Source organism: Pongo pygmaeus, chromosome 6 (genome assembly GCF_028885625.2).
Source record: "Pongo pygmaeus isolate AG05252 chromosome 6, NHGRI_mPonPyg2-v2.0_pri, whole genome shotgun sequence".
Taxonomy (NCBI): Eukaryota; Metazoa; Chordata; class Mammalia; order Primates; family Hominidae; genus Pongo; species Pongo pygmaeus.
The window spans coordinates 62088324-62106485 of NC_072379.2; the positions used below are offsets into that span (position 1 = coordinate 62088324).

Below are 18162 nucleotides of genomic sequence, written 5' to 3' on the forward strand. Positions count from 1 at the left end.
ATAAAAATATATAGTTTTATTATCATCAAACAATATCATATTCCTTCTTTGAGATATGAAGAGATTGACAGAGTTTAGTGATGCTTTTTAAAAACTGGCAAGTTCACTGGAAACAGAACCTAGGTTTCCAGTCTGGTGCAATGAAGGTACTGGATTTTATTGCCACCAATGTCATCATATCATTCAATATTTACCATCAATCCTATTTACTAAAATATTTACTAAAAATTCAAATTCAAATGACATTTTTACCTAACATTGCTATGTTAGTAATATGATATACTTTTTATATGTATAAAATGTCTGTTAAAAGATGTCCAGTAGAAAATGGATAAATATTAGCATCTTATATCAGTGACAAAAAATTTTATATTACCAATAAAGGTTTTAGTTTATAAAAGGAACATTTTTTGAGGAAAAAAACAAGTCAGTAATAGTCCTGAACATAATGTATTTTTTTACCTCCTATATTTACTATGTATGTGCTATCAGCACGGGTGGTTTTGATCTAGCTTTCTAGGAATTGCTTTTGTTTTTTTTTTGAGACAGAGTCTCACTCTGTCGCCTAGGCTGGAGTGCAGTGGTGTGATCTCGGCTCACTGCAACCCCCACTTCCCAGGTTCAAGTGATTCTCTTGCCTCAGCCTCCCAAGTAGCTGGGACTACAGGTGCGTGCCACCATGCCCAGCTAATTTTTTGTATTTTTAGTAGAGACAGGGTTTCACCGTGTTAGCCAGGATGGTCTCGATCTCCTGACCTCGTGATCTACCCACCTCGGCTTCCCAAGGAATTTCTTAATTAATACTAAAATGTTAATTTTTTTCATTTCTTATCCTAAAAGAATAATTTTTAGGGGAGGCACGGCGGCTCATGCCTGTAATCCCAGCAGTTTGGGAGGCTGAGGCAGGTGGATCATGTGAGGTCAGGAGTTCAAGACCAGCCTGGCCAACATGGCAAAACTCTGTCTCTACTAAAAACACAAAAAATTAGCTGGGCGTGGTGGTGTGTGCGTGTAATCCCAGCTACTTGGGAGGCTGAGGCAGGAGAACTGCTTGAACCCAGAAGGCAGAGGTTGCAGTGAGCTGAGATTGCACCATTGTACTCCAGCCTGGGCAACAAGAGTGAAACTCTGTCTCAAAAAAAAAAAAAAAAAAAAAGAATAATTTTTACTGCAACTGTGCATATTCAACATAAAGCTAAGTTAAACATTCTTGAGGGGCTGGATAGAATTCAAGTTCAAAATTAATAAATCAAAATAGAAAGAAGCCGATATTAACAGGTTCGGGAAAAAAGCAATCAGGATAATTGGTAATTTCTGGTCATTTCATAAAACAATTTGTGAAACACTGGAGAAAAAAATTCAATAAAACAACTCACAAATCCATATGTAAGGATTCTTCCTATAAATGCTGGAAGTTGCTAACCTGCGCTGCTTAGTTTTCCACCCTATATCCTCCTTTGGCAGTTTTATTTACTCCTGTGACTTGAGCCACTACTTACGCATTGACAACTCTTAAATTTCTATCCCTAGTTCAGAACTCTCATGTGCTTCAGATTTTTATAGTAAAAATTTGCCCACAACTCGTCAAAGTCATGGCAATTTGAAAATCAAAAGTAGGGACTGTAAAGGATTAAAACATTGAATAAAAAATCCATAGATCCACAATGCTATTTAAAAAAATACACTGAAAAAACTCATTTGTTACCACTTGAAACTGCAATTTTAAACTGCTCTTCACTTTGAAACTTAGTAAAAGGAAGGATCAAGTACATTCCTGCCTCTTCAGTAGGAAATGCACTAAGCAGCCCAGTTGATGAGAAGCTCTACATTATGGAAGAATACTAGCTAATAATGTAGAACAGAAAAACGTCATTTTGCAACCTCTAATGAAAATGCTGATTTACAACCCAAAAGCTAGAATAAGATGAGAAATAACAAAAATTAGAGCTGAGCTGAAGAAAACTGAGATACAAAAAACCTTTCAAAAGATCAATGAGGCTGGGCATGATGGCTCACGCCTGTAATCCCAGCACTTTGGGAGGCTGAGGTGGGCAGATCACCTGAGGTCAGGAGTTCAAGACCAGCCTGGCCAACACAGTGAAACACTGTCTCTACTAAAAATACAAAAATTAGCTGGGTGTCATGGCACACGACTGTAGTCCCAGCTACTTGGGAGGCTGAGGCAGGAGAATTGCTTGAACCTGGGAGGTAGAGGTTGCAGAGAACCGAGATCGTGCCACTGCACTCCAGCCTGGGCAACACAGTGACTCCATCTCAAAAAAAAAAAAAATTAATTAAGTTAAATTAAAACAACAAAAATCAACGAATCCAGGAGTTGGTTTTTTGAAAAAATTAATAAAATAGACAAGCCACTAGCTAGACTAATAAAGAAGAAAAGAGAGGAGAGCCAAATAAACACAATTAGAAATGATGAAGGGAATGTTACTACTGAACCCACAGAAATAAAAACAACCATGAGAAACTACTATGAACACTTCCATGCACACAAACCAGAAAACCTAGGAGATAAACTCCTAGACATATACAACCTTCGAAGACTGAGCCAGAAATAAATTGATTCCCTGAATAGACCAATAACAACCTCCGAAATTGAATCAGTAATAAATAGTCTATCAACCAAAAAAAGCCTGGGACCTGATGGATTCACAGCTGAATGCTATCAGATGTACAAATAAGAGATGGTACCATTCCTACAGAAAAGCTATTCCAAAAAACTGAGGAGGAACTCCTCCCCAACTAATTCTATGAGGCCAGCCTCATCTTTATATCAAAACCTGGCAGAAACACAACAAAAAAAGAAAACTTTATGCCAATATCGTTGACAAACATTAATGCCAAAATCCTCAACAAAATACCTGCAAACCAAATCAATCAGCACATCAAAAAGCTAATCCACCATGATCAAGTAGGCTTCATCCCCAGGATGCAAGGTCTGTTCAACATTTGCAAATCAATAAATGTGATTCATCACATAAACAGAACTAAAGACAAAAACTACATAATTACCTCAATAGAGCAGAAAAGGCTTCCAATAAAATTCAACAACCCTTCATGTTAAAAATTATCAATTAACTAGGTATTAAAGGAACATACCTCAAAATAATAAAAGCCATCTATGACAAACCCACAGCCAACATTATACTCAATGGGCAAAAGCTGGAAGCATCCCCTTGAAAACCAGCACAAGACAAAGATGCCTTCTCTCACCACTTCTATTCAACATAGTATTAGAAGTCCCAGCCAGAGCAATCAGGCAAGAGAAACAAATAAAGGGCATCCAGATAGGATGAGAGGAAGACAAACTATTTCTGTTTGCAGACGACATAATTCTGTATATAGAAAACCCCATAGTCTCAGCCCAAAAGCTCCTCCAGCTGATAACTTCAGCAAAGGATACAAAGTCCTTTGTATCCTTTGGAAGGATACAAATTTTGCAGGATACAAAATCAATGTACAAAAATCACTAGCATTCATATACACCAACAACAGCCAAAGGAAGAGCCAAATCAGAAAGGCAATCCCATTCACAACTGCCACAAAAAGAATAAATTACCTAGGAACATAGCTAACCAGGGAGGTGAAAGATTTCTACAATGAGAATTACAAAACACTGCTCAAAGAAATCAGAGAAGACACAAACAAATGGAGAAATATCCCGTGCTCATGGATAGGAAGAACCAATATTATTAAAATGGTTACACTGCCCAAAGCAATTTACAGAGTCAACGCTATTCCTATCAAACTACCAATGACATTCTTCACAGAACTAGAAAAAAATATTTTAAAATTCATATGGAACCAAAAAAGGGCCCGAATAGCCAAGGCAATCTTAAGCAAAAAGAACAAAGCTGGGGGCATCACATTACCCAACTTCAAACTATACTACAAGGCTACAGTAACCAAAACAGCATGATACTGGTACAAAAACAGGCACACAGACCAGTGGAACAGAACAGAGAGCTTAGAAATAAGGCTACACATCTACGACTATCTGATCTTTGACAAAGCTGACAAAAACAAACAATGGGGAAAAGACTCCCTATTCAATAAATGGTGCTGGGATAACCAGCTAGCCATATGCAGAAGATTGAAGCTCAGCCCCTTCTTTATACAGTACACAAAAATCAACTCGAGATGGATTAAAGACTTAAATGTAAAAACCCCAGAAGACAACCTGGGCAATACCATCCTGGCCATAGGAATGGGCAAAGATTTCACAACAAAGACATCAAAAGCAATCACAACAAAAGCCAATATTGACAAATGAGATCTAATTAAACTGAAGAGCTTCTGCACAGCAAAAGAAACTATCAACAGAGTAAAGAGCCTACAGAATGGGAGAAAACATTTGCAAACGATGCATCTGACAAATGTCTAGTATCCAGCATCTATAAGGACCTTAAACAAATTCACAAGTTCTTTGCCCATTTAAGTGGGCAAAGAACATGAACAGACACTTCACAAAAGAAGACATACATGTGGCCAACAAGCATATGAAAAAAAGCTCAATATCACTGATCGTTAGAGAAATGCAAATCAAAACCACAACGAGATACCATCTCACACCAGTCAGAATGGCTATTATTAAAAGGTCAAAAAATACCAGATGCTGGTAAGGTTGCAGAGAAAAGGGAACACTCGTACTTTCTTGGTGGGAATGTATATTAGCTCAACCACTGTAGAAAGCAGTATGGAGATTCATCAAAGAGCTAAAAGCAGAACTACCATTTGACCCAGCAATCCCATTACTGGGTATATACCCAGAGGAATATAAATCTTCCTACCATAAAGACATGCATGCAAATGTTCATTGCAGCACTATTCACAACAGCAAAGACACGAATCAACCTAAATGCCCGTCAATGATAGACTGGATAAAGAAAATGTGACATACATACATATATATATATATATATATATATATATATACACACACACACACACACACACACACACACACATACACACACACACACCATGGAATACCAAAAAACCTTTCAAAAGATCAATGAGGCAGGGCAGCCATAAAAATGAGATCATGTCTTTTGTGGCAACATGGATGGAGCTGGAGGCTATTATCCTTAGTAAACTAACACAGGAACAGAAAACCAAATACTGCATGTTCTCACTTGTAAGTGGGAGCTAAATGGTAAGAACTTATGAATACCAAGAAGGGAAAAACAGAGACTGGGGTCTGCCTGAGTGGGGAGGGTGGGAGAAGGGAGAGAAACAGACAAGATAACTATTGGGTACTTGACTTAATATCCGCATGGTAAAATAATAGGTACAACAAACCCCCATTACATGTGTTTATCTATGTAACAAACCTTTACATGTACCCCTAATCCTAAAACAAAAGTAAAAAAAAAAAGAAAATACTGATTTAGGCAAGGATTATTAACTTGTGTTCATCAGTAGGTACATGGTTGATAGAGAACAGAATTTGTATAATGTTAAGATAAAAACACAATTGATTACTTCCCAGTAATCAAAGAAAGGATTAGGCCATCACCACCTTTAATCAAAGGACCAATCTCAGCCCTGTGGTGGGCCAAAAGGTATTACACGTCTTCTAATGTAGTTTAATTCATGTTGCATCGTATCACTTAAGATGCATTCTAGCTCCAAATAATCAACTTGAATCATCAACTTTTTAGATAGAACTTCTGTTTGTAGGAAATAGAAGAAATAACATCAACACCACAGGGAAGTAACTAAACAAATCCGGGGAGTGGAACATTCTGCAGGACAATAGCCTGGTCTTTTCAATAGGTCAATGTCATAATCAAGGGGAAAAGGTATGGTGCAACCAGCTGCCACACATGGACCTAAACTGGACACTTACATGTACAAACCACCTGTAAATAATATTGTGGTATCAAATGGAGAAGTCTGAATATGGTGTGTGTATTATATGAGATGGAAGTTCACTGAAACAGAAAATTAGAAATCAATAACTAAAAAAAAAAGTTAAAAGTTTGTGCAAAATCTCAAATTAGTAAAAAAAAATTATATATGTACATTTGTGCATAGAAAAATATGGATGAATATGCACTAAGACAGTACAGTAGTGATCTGGGTAGAAGAAAAGCAATGTCTTCATTTTTGTATTTTAATTTGCTGGTATTCTAAAATTTTTATATGCTACACTTCATATAATGTATGTGCTTATATATTTATTAAATTATAAATATTTACTAATAATACGTAGCATTCCTGAAAACCTAGATGCTTCCAATGTATCACAAACCTAAGGTGGCCAGTTTCCTTAACATAAGTATGTCCAAAACATTTTCTTCTAGTGTTCCTTACCTCATTGAACAGCCATCGTTTAAGTCACAAATTGTGTTATCAACTTCCCACATCTCTCTTCTACAACTGTCATATGCAACCAATCACTATATCCCATTGATTTTATTCATTAAAACTTGAAAGTCTTTTTTTTTTTAAGTGCACAATTCAATTTTTTTTTAAAATTTATTATTATTATACTTTAGGTTTTAGGGTACATGTGCGCAATGTGCAGGTTAGTTACATATGTATACATGTGCCATGCTGGTGCACTGCACCCACTAACTCGTCATCTAGCATTAGGTATATCTCCCAATGCCATCCCTCCCCCCTCCCCCCACCCCACAACAGTCCCCAGAGTGTGATGATCCCCTTCCTGTGTCCATGTGTTCTCATTGTTCAATTCCCACCTATGAGTGAGAATATGCGGTGTTTGGTTTTTTGTTCTTGCGATAGTTTACTGAGAATGATGATTTCCAATTGAAAGTCTTTAAATTTCTTACTATCTATACGTACTGCCATCATAATTTCTTGCCTTGGAACTTAACCATCTCGTTTCACAAACCTGACCTTTCCCTGGTTAATACCCAACCCATCCTCCTTTCCTATTCATCTCCCCCTCCACACCTAAAGTTTCCCATTGTCCTTACGATAAAGTCCAAATAACTCAGTATGCCTTTATAAGGACTCAATCAACTGGGACCTGCACAGGAGACGTCTCTGAGATATGTGTCCATATTTCTTTTGTACCTAAGATACTAATTTATGTCGGAACGATCTCACTATAAACCTTCATATTTTGCAGTATCATTGTTGAAGAGTCACATAAAATTTTTGGCTGAGAAAGAGCAAAAGGCTGTTACCATCTGATTTTCAGTGCTAAGATTTGCAGGGGGAAAGCAGGTGACATTTACTTTATTCTACCCCAGCACCATTCTTTTAACACTAAAATGCAGTGGCCCAGTCATAAATCAAGTTACCATATACGGCTGGATGTATTTATCGGGGATTTCCATTCTTTTCAATGAGTTAATTTTTCTAACACCTTCCCCAATACCACATTGTCTTAATTATTATACATTTACAAAAAATCTTTCCTGCCTTTTCTCTTCTGAAATGCATTCTTCTTTGTAAAACTGATGAACTCTTTATTGGTATAGGCCATTGCTAAAATCATACTTATTTCTGTACCTGTGGAGATTATGTTATACAATAGTTTCTATACTTTCACAGCTCTCTATGTTCCATGGTCACTGACTGCACAACAATCTTGAGAAGCAATACTAAAAGGTATTGACTAAGAAACAGAATGGGAGTGAGGAAGAAAAAAATCCATTATCATAGTGAGGAAAATGGCTCCAGCATGTGGTCTGATGGTGAATTAAGGTTGTTTTCTTTAATGGTACAAAGAAAAATCCATTGTGATGTATTTCTGTAACAGTGTACATTTATGTAGCATTATAGTTACATATGTCTGTTTATATATCCTCAGCATATGAGGACATTAAAATACCAAGGTTGGAAATTACATACTTACCTATTATAGCCCTAAATAATCTTTGAAGAAAACATCACCTTAAACTGGAAAGTAAAGGAGAATACTTTGGGAATACAGGGAACTTGAACGTTGAGTGATAGGGAAAGTTACCTGGAAGTGAGGCTCTTTGAGTATACCAACCAGTTCTGCCACATTTTCATCCACATTTATTAGAGGAGTGATGTCTTCAAGAATTTCATTGACTAATTCCAAGTTATTGTCACTGACAGCTTCTAGTTTGGAATCTTCTAGCCTCTCATGAGCCTGAAAAAATAACAGTATATTAAAGTAGTAATACTTATTTGTTTTGCACCAGACCATGGTTTATTTCTTTTTCGTAAAGTTTTAAAATATATTACTTGGAGGTTTAATTCATGTAAACCAAATTTAATATTTCAACCAGAGGCAATATATAGATTTTACAGTAAGTATATCATCCAATATAATAAATCTTGGCCTCTAGTTCTATCCTGAAAGTCATGAAAAACTCATTTTTATAACTAAACCATGAAAAAACTGGACAAGTCAGCTGACTATTTACAAAACCTATTACAGTCCCTTACCACCAAGAGAATTTCCTAATGACTTCCTAGGGTCAAAGCTCAAACTCTAGATGTTATTGCTACATTTTATTAAAATAAATGATTAAGCATAATAAAAACAAGGAATAGGAATGTAATAATTATGTTAATATTTTTTAAAATGATAAAAGTAATTTTGGAAACCCCAGAATCTGGAAGCTCCTATCTTCCAATGTTGCAAATCAGTGGAAAAAAAAGTCAATTTAGAGCAAGTGGCCCTTAAACTGGATTTTAAAAGACTATATAATTTAATCAGGGAAATGATCATCTCCTGTCTTTATAAGTAGTTTTTTTCTTAATCTTACAATCTTTTCCACAGAAAATAGACCATCAACCACACTGTCACAGAAAGTAAGTAATTCTTTTTTTTTTTTTTTTTTTTTTGAGATGGAGTCTCGCACTGTTGCCCAGGCTGGAGTGCAGTGGCACGACCTCAGCTCACTGCAAGCTCCGCCTCCCAGGTTCACGCCATTCTCCTGCCTCAGCCTCCCAAGTAGCTGGGACTACAGGTACCCGCCACCAAGCCTGGCTAATTTTTTGTATTTTTAGTAGAGACAGGGTTTCACCATGTTAGCCAGGATGGTCTCGATCTCCTGACCTCGTGATCCGCCCGCCTTGGCCCCCCAAAGTGCTGGGATTACAGGCATGAGCCACCGCGCCCGGCCAAAAATAAGTAATTCTAATCCTTTCATAGTAGGAGTAAAGCCGAGTGTTAAGTTCAAACTGAGAATGAACACTGAGCAGGCTCCAACTTTTAAGCATTCCTTGCTTTTCTGATAAATGGTTGCTGTATAATTTTGAAGACGGGAAAAGCGTAATTATTAAAATTTAATTCATAAACAAAACCATGTAAGATGGCAAATCTTATATTTTAAGATCCATTTCAAGGATTGCTAAAGAAAAATCCACATTTCAAGTGGTAACAGTATCAACTAAACTTTTTCAGATACCTAAACTATAATACTTTAGATGTTATTTTTACCATATAGAGTGGATCCTTCAGAGTCCAAATAAAACATTCTAATTTTTAAAAGACAATTTTTCTTGCTTAAATCTATTTTTTCTAGGTAATTCACAGGAGTAAAATAAGTTCTTAAGTGGAAAAGAAAGCTACATATTAAGCAAGATTTTAAAGAAAGACCTTAAAAGAAGAAATTCTAAAAGTCATATGAAATACCGAGAAAGAAGAAAAAACTCTTACTAAACAAAAAGAAAAATATCAAAAGACCAAAAGTAACTGAAATAGAGGAAGAAGTTTTATGAGATTTAGATTAAAAAAATTAAACTACGGTGGCTCATGTCTGTAATCCCAGCACTTCGGGAGGCCAAGATGGGCGGATCACTTGAGCTCACGAGTTCGAGACCAGCCTGCCCAACATGGTGAAACCCCATCTCTACTAAGAATACAAAAATTAGGCAGGCGTGGTAGTGGACGCCTGTAATCCCAGCTACCCAGGAGGCTGAGGCAGGAGAATTGCTTGAAGCCAGGAGACGGAGGTTGCAGTGAGCCGAGATCATGCCGCTGCACTCCAGCTTGGGTGACAGAGACTCTGTCTCAAAAAAAAAAAAAAAAAAAAAAAATTAGACTAGAAAATGCCACAAAAAATGAAAACGAGTAAATTTGTAATTTTCTGAACATATAATACAAGCCAGATAAGGATGAGAAGATGAGGACACTCAATATTTATCATAAAAAGACTATCACCATTGGAAAAAAAAAACAGAAAATAATCTACAGAATTAGTTAACTCTTATGAAATAAGCTAGAATTGCCAATTGTTTAGATAGAAATATTTGCTGGAATAAACAGCCACTACCTGATTTAGCATCTTTAACCTTGTAATACTCCAATTCTTTTAACGTAGTATAAAAAGAAAGCTTCGAAGAAAAAAAAAGGAGGGAAAGGACCTTAACATCTATTGAAGGGCTTTTTTTTCTGCGTTGGATACTATATTCTAAGTAGTGTGTGTGTGCGTGTGTGTATTCAGCAAAGGTAGGTATATTATACTCACACTATGGACGAAGAAACTGATGAAAAAAAGGTGAAGTGATTTGCGTGAGTTCACATTACTGGTGAATGGCAGAGTCAGGTAGTCTAATACCAAGACTTGAAATCTTATCTACTAAAGTTTACTTTACTTCATCTTTATATAGAGAGCCACTCTAACATTAAATTGCAGTTAATTATTCAATCCAATAAATGATGCATTATTCTCATTCACTTAAATGTATGACATACATCTCAGTCAGTCTAATTTAGTTGTTGCTGATTAGCATGGCTCTTCCAGTCTAGATGTGTTAATTCCATTACACCGTATCTACCCTCATAGTTATTTTATACTTCTATGGTTCAGAATACCACTTGTCCCTTAGACTTTCACTCCTTTGCTCTAAGTAAGAGCTATAAAGACCATTTATTTCTTCAGGAAAATGTTATATGATCAGCAACAGTACTTTAGACAACAGTAGTCCTTGCTTTAATTCAGGACTTTAGGAGAAGTAAAGGAACAGAAATGATCAATGACTTGAAAACTCCATTCCTTAGTATGTGTATTAACCTAATGCTTCCAGATTGGGTGAGGAGAAGTAGGAATGTGGAAAGACTAATGGCAAGGGGTTGGGGGTCGGGGGAGAGTCATGTGAGAAGGCAGAATCATGTTAGAAAAAGAATCCAAAAACATCTGAAGATTTTTTCATATCAGCCTCACAGTTTGGTTCTATGGAAGAAGAGAATCTCACTAGAAAATACAGAAATTGAAGGGAGAAAAAAGGTTTTTTAGAAACTGCAGCTATAAATATATTAACATGGAAAATCAACATACTTGGGTTCAACTGGGATCAATTTTACTTTTTCTAAGAAAGCAAATGCAGGTCCACATTTATTAATATATAGCTTTTTAAGCTCTGAGATGTTGTCAAAAACTTGGAACCTCTAATTCACTTTAACGTCAGTTTTTTTTATTAGCTTTCAAGAGGCAAGTACCAACTTAAATTTAACTAATCAAACTAAAAAAGACAAAACACGCACAAAAAATTAACCAGAGGAGCAAGTGAGCCATATAATATTTAAATAAATAAATCTTGTTTCCTTTTTTTAACTTAAAGAGCACTATTGCAACACTAGCATAACTCAATAAAAATATATTTCACTTGCCACAAGTGGTTGGAAGAACATTCTATGACTAGCATTGAGTATTTGCAGCTGATACAAATATGGCCTAGCCTTCTTAAACATCCAGTTCTGAGAATTTTATTCACCACTGCACCTTTGAGAAATGAACTTAAGAGAAGAAAATGTTCTTTCAGAACTTCTGGGTATTTCACTCAAGGACAATCCAACCATGCTTGCAAACAAAAGTTGTGGGCTATATCTAAAGTGACAAATACTATTTTCTAATAACAATCATATTATTATTAGGTGTAGAAACCTGGTCTTTCTAAAACACAAGGGCCATATCATAAATTTTGTTTCTATCTTTTGAGAAAAGAGCTATGTATGTAGTAGTTACTTATTATTTCTTGAAAAAGCTAAGTAAATGGGAAATAAGTTTGGCTGTGATCAAGCACCATCCTCTTCTTTTATTCTAGAGACCTAAAACTCAAGATCAACATAGGTTCACTAATACTCAAAAATAAAAAAGAATTTTTGAGCAGAAAGTAGAAATGAGACACAGAGAATGGAGAACTCAATTTCTATTTTGTTTCTGCATGCATTATATCAAAAAGGATGAGCTTTGCTCTGAAAAAAAAAAAAAAAAAGATGAGTAAGTATAAGTAAATCAGAATGGAATTCTCTAGTGAGTAAAGAACATATCAGAAATCGCCTAGTTAACCAAAATACAAATTCCGAGATTAGATAAGTTACATATCAAGGTACTCAGGAAACTTCTAAATAGCACTGCTGAGCTTCTCTTAGATATATCTATAGAATTAGGAGAACCACACAGATGTCAAAAAGCTAGAAAAGGGAATCTGTTAAATTTTTAAAAGAAAAAAGAACATTTTAAAAGCTTGGCTTTAATAGTATTCAGAGGAAATACAAAATAACCTTTTTATAACCTTTGAGTGGGAAAGATCTTTCTAACTATAAAACAAAATCTGAAAGATACATACATTATTTCAAAAAAGGCCCAATAAAATTAACTTAATGAACGTTTTAAATTTCTCATCAAAAATCGACAAAGTCAAAATACAAATGACAAACTAGGGTCAAAACACAAATCATATTCAAGACAGAAAGCTAATTTCCCTACTTACGAAGGACTTCTACAAATCAATAAGAAAAAGATCAACAACTCATTAAGAGAACTGGGTGAAGAGTTTGAGCAAAAAATTCACAGAAAGAAAAATTCAGGAACCTGTCTTTAAAAATTTAATTTTATATTTCTAATTGACACGTATTGTACATATTTATGGTGTACAATGTGATGTTTCAATGCATGTATATACATAGTATAATGATCAAATGGGGTAATTACCATATCCATTATTTTAAATATTTATTTCTTTGGGATGCCAACATTCAAAATCTTCTCTTCTAGCTATCTTGAAATATGTATTACATAGTTATTTGCAATAGTCACCTACTGTGTATCAAGTATCTCTTAAACATATGAAAAGACACACAACTTCACTCATAAGAGAAGCACAAACTAAAACTATAATGAAATACCTTTTCTCTTTATCAGATTGGCAGAGATAAAAATTCTGATAACACATCATGCTAATGAGAATATGGGAGAAGACAGGCACTTTGACATAATTTTCCTAGTGGGAACATACACTGGTAAGCAAATTCACCATATCCACCAAAATTACAGTGATACTTTTTTTTTTTTTTTTTTTTTGAGATGGAGTTTTGCTCTTGTTGCCCAGGCTGGAGTGCAATGATGCGATCTCGGCTCACTGCAACCTCCGCCTCCCGGGTTCAAGCGATTCTCCTGTCTCAGCCTCCTGAGTAGCTGGGATTACAGGCATGTGCCACCATGCCTGGCTAATTTTTGTATTTTTAGTAGAGACAGGGTTTCTCCATGTTAGTCAGGCTGGATTCGAACTCTTGACCTCAGGTGATCCGCCCGCCTCAGCCTCCCAAAGTGCTAGGATTATAGGCATGAGCCACCGCGCCCGGCCTTACAGTGATTCTTTTCAGATCTATCCTAAAAAGGTGTGTGTGTGTGTGTGTGTACAAAATAACATGTAGCAAGATTACACATTACAGCATAACTTGTAAGAAAAAGGCCATCTAAATATCAGCAGGCTGACTCAAAAAACCTGACATATCCATACAATAAAATATTATGTCACATTTAGAAAGAATAAAGTTGTGACACAGGTACTGATATAAAATCTTATGCAAAAAATCAAGGTTTATAGGATAGCAGTATAAACCCACAACTTCCATTATATTTACTAGTGAAAGATTAGATACTTCCCCTTAAGAGCAGAAACAAGACAAAGATGTCCACTCTCATCACTTCTATTTAACATTTGTACTGGAGGTTATAGCCAGGAAAATTAGGCAACAAAAATAAAAAAGCCATTCAGGTTAAAAAGAAATAAAACTGTCTATATTCAGGTGACATGACCTTGTATTTAGAAAATCCTAAGGAGTTCACTAAAAGACTATTCGAATAAAAAAATAAGTTCAGCAAGGTTGCAAGATATATAAGCTCAATGTACAAAAATCAATTATATTTCTATATACTAGCAACGAAAAATCTGAAAATGAAATTTAAAAAACAAATCCATTCATAACAGCAACAAAAAGAATAAAATACCTAGGAGTATAACTAACAAAATAAGTGCAAAACTTATACTCTGAAAATTATAAAACATTGTTGAAAGAAATTAAAGATTTAAATAAATGTTTATGGATTAGAAGACATCACTGTTAAGATGGCAATACTCCCCAGAATGAACTACGGATTCAATGCAATGCCTATTGGAATCCTAAGTGACATGTTTATACAAATTGACAAACTGATTCTAAAATTCTTATAGAGTTGCAAAGGGATCCAGAACAGTGAAAACAATCCTGAAAAAGAACAAACTGGGAGTACTTACATTTCCTGATTTCAAAAAGTACTACACAAGAGTTATCAAAACATGATGCTGCCACAAGGAAAGACCTACAGATCAATGGAATAGAATTGAAAGTAAAAAAATAAAACCACATGTCAGCGGCCAACTATTGCATGTTAAGACAAAGGTGCCCAAAACCACTCAATGGGGAAAAAAATATTCCTTTCAACAAATGGTGCTGAAACACCATTTGAAAGCCCAACAAATGGACTAGAGAAGCACATGTAAAAGACAGAAGTTGGTGCCTAACATAATATCATATACAAAAAACTAACTTAAAATGGATCCAACACCTAAATGTAAGAGCTAAAACTATAAAGCTCTTCGGAAACACAGGGGTAAATCTTCATGACCATGGATTTAGCAAAAGATTCTTACATATGAGACCAAAATCACAAGGCAACAAAGACAAAAAGACAACTTGGACTTCATCAAATTAAAAGCTTCTGTGCTTCGGCTGGGCATGGTGGCTCATGACTGTAATCCCAGCACTTTGGGAGGCCGAGGCGGACGGATCATGAAGTCAGGAGATCGAGATCATCCTGGCTAACAAGGTGAAACCCCGTCTCTACTAAAAATACAAAAAATCAGCCGGGTGTGATGGCAGGCGCCTGTAGTCCCAGCTATTCGGGAGGCTGAGGCAGGAGAATGGCATGAACCCGGAAGGCAGAGCTTGCAGTGGGCCGAGATCGTGCCACTGCACTCCAGCCTGGGCGACAGAGCAAGACTCCATCTCAAAAAAATAAAAATAAAAAACAAAAAACAAAAACTTCTGTGCTTCAAAAGGCACTAAGAAGAAAGTAAAAAGAGAATCTATATAATGGGAGAAATATTTGCAAATGATATATCTGATAAAAGACTTGTACCCAGAATACATAAAAGACTCTTACAACTTCATAATAAAAATAAATATGACTCAATTTAAACATGGGCAAAGAATCTAAACAGATGTTTCTCCAAAAAATATGTACAAATGGTCAATAAGCACATGAAAAGATGCTCAATATCATTAGTCTCCAGGGAAACACAAATCAAAACCACAATAAAATACCACTTCACACCCACTAGGACAGTTAAGAACCAAAAAATCAAATAATAACAAGTGCTGAAGATGATACAGAGATATTAGAACTCTTGTACACTACTGGTGGGAATAAAAAATGGTACGGCTACTATGGGTAACAGTCTGGCAGTTCCTCAATGAAACACAGTTACCTAGTTATATACCCAGGAGAAATAAAAACTATGTCTACATAAAAGTATGTCCAAGAATGTTTATGGCAGCATTATTCATAATATAGGTTGAGTATCCCTAACCCAAAAATCTAAAATCCAAAATGCTACAAAATCTGAAACTGAGAATTTTCCTAAATTAATGATGGACACCAAACCACAGATCCACGAGACTCATAGAACACTGTGCAGGATAAAAACCCCGAATTCTAAGTCTAGGTATATTATATTCAAACTGCAGAAAATAAAAAACAAAATACTGAAAGATCGGGGTTGGGGGGGGAACCTTACCCGCAGAGGAGCAAGCATAAGAATTATATTGAACTCTTCAGGAAACATGCAAGCAGAGAATAGAGTGAAATCTTTAAAATGTTGAAAGAAAAAAAAAAAAACAAACAACTCCACCAACCTGGAATTAGCTATCCTGTAAAGTTACCATAAAAAAATTTTTAAAAAAAAAGGACTTTTTCAACAAAAATTGAGAATATTTGTTACTAGTACACCTGTCTTGCAAGAAATGTTAAAAGACATTCATCAGAAAGAACAAAAATGATGTAAGTGCAAAACTTGGGTCGATATAAAGAAGAGTGCTAGAGAAAAAAAAAAGGTAAAATAAAATCTTTTATTTTTCTTATTCCTAATTGATTTAATAGATAATAGTTTTATTCACAACAATGTATTTGATTATTATAGCTTATGAATAAATGAAATGAATGGCAGCAATATTATATGGGACAGGAGGGAGAAACTGGAAACAGTGTTATTTATAAAGTAGTTGCACTGTAAGTGGTATGGTATTATTTGAAAGTACATTAGATTGCAAACATATACTGCAAAATCAAGGAGAACTGTTAAAAAGTTTTTTTTTTTAAGTCTAATTAACATGCTAAGAGAGGAGAAAAAGTTGAAATTACATACAACATTTAGTTAAAGCAGAGAAAACAGAAAATGAGTGACAGACACAAGGAAAAAAGGAAGGCAGGCAGGCAAGCAGGCAACAAATACAGAACAGTAACAGTATGAAAGACATTAATCAAATTATATCAATAAACATGTAAACATCAATGGTCTAAAGCACTTAAAAGAGACTGTTGGCTGGATGCGGTGGCTCACACCTGTAATCCCAGCATTTTGGGAGGCCGAGGTGGGCGGATCACAAGGTCAGGAGATTGAGACCACCCTGGCCAACGTGGTGAAACCAGTCACTACTGAAAATACAAAAATAAGCTGGGCATGCCTGTAATCCCAGCTACTTGGGAGGCTGAGGCAGGAGAATTGCTTGAACCAGGGAATCGGAGGTTGCAGTGAGCCAAGATGGCACCACTGCACTCCAGCCTGGCAACAGAGCGAGAGTCTGTCTAAAAATAAAAAAAACAAAGAGACTGTCAGAGTAAATTAAAAAAGATTGAATTATATGTTGTTTACCAGAAACTTACTTTAAATACAAAGATACAGAGAGATTAAAACTAAAGGTATGGAGAAAGGTGTATCATGCTAACATTAACTAAAGAAAACTTAAGTAACTATATTAATTTCAGACAGGGTAGACTTCAGATCAAGAAAAATTATTGGGAACAAAGAGAGGCATTACATAATGATAAGAGCTAATTCTCTGAGACGATATAACAATCTTAGTGAACATGTGTTTAACAAAAGAGCATTAAAATATGGGAGGTAAAATCTGACAGAACTGCAAAAAGAGATAGGTTAATCTACTATTATAGTTGAAGGTTTCAACAGTCTACTAGCTGTACAGGCATAGCTCAGAGATACTGCAGGTTTTGTTCAAGATAACCACAAGAAAGCAAATACTGCAACAAAGTAAGTCACACAAATTTTTTTGTTTCCCTATGTATATAAAAGTTATGTTTACATGACAAGGTGATCTATTAAGCGTGCAACTGCAGTATGTCTAAAAGACAATATACATGTCTTAATTTAAAAATACTTTAAAGGTTAAAATGCTAATGATCAGAGCCTTCAGAGAGCCAAAATCTTTTTGCCTGTGTAAGGTCTTGCCTTGATGCTGATGGCTGCTGACTGATCAAGGTAGTGGTTGCTGAAGGCTTGGGTGGCTGTGGCAATTTCTTAAAATAAGACAATAATAAGGTTTGCCACATTGATGGACTCTCCTTTCATGAAATATTTCTCCATAGCATGCAATGTTGTTTGAGAGCATTTTATCCAAGCAAAACTTTCAAAATTGGAGTCAATTCTTTCAAACTGCTGCTGCTTTATCACCTAAACTTTATGTAATATTTGTAATCCTTCGTTGTCATTTCAACAATTTTCACAGCATCTTCACCAGGAATAGATTCCATCTGAAGAAACCACTTTCTTTGCTCCTCCACAAGAAGCAACTCTTTATCTGTTCAAGTTTTATCATGACATTGCAGCAATATAGTCACATCTTCAGGT

The 18162-nt window shown here is 35.6% G+C and overlaps 1 protein-coding gene across 16 annotated transcripts in view; it reads right to left on the minus strand.

Moving 5' to 3' along the window:
- The window catches only part of PALS2 (protein associated with LIN7 2, MAGUK p55 family member), a 105528-nt gene that overhangs the window by 34224 nt on the left and 53142 nt on the right, over window positions 1–18162 (minus strand). For all 16 annotated transcript variants that reach the window (XM_054494340.2, XM_054494333.2, XM_054494341.2 and 13 more), the window contains one exon: window positions 7961–8113. In XM_054494340.2, the coding sequence (XP_054350315.1) occupies window positions 7961–8113 (153 nt within the window). The remainder of the gene's footprint in view (window positions 1–7960; window positions 8114–18162) is intronic.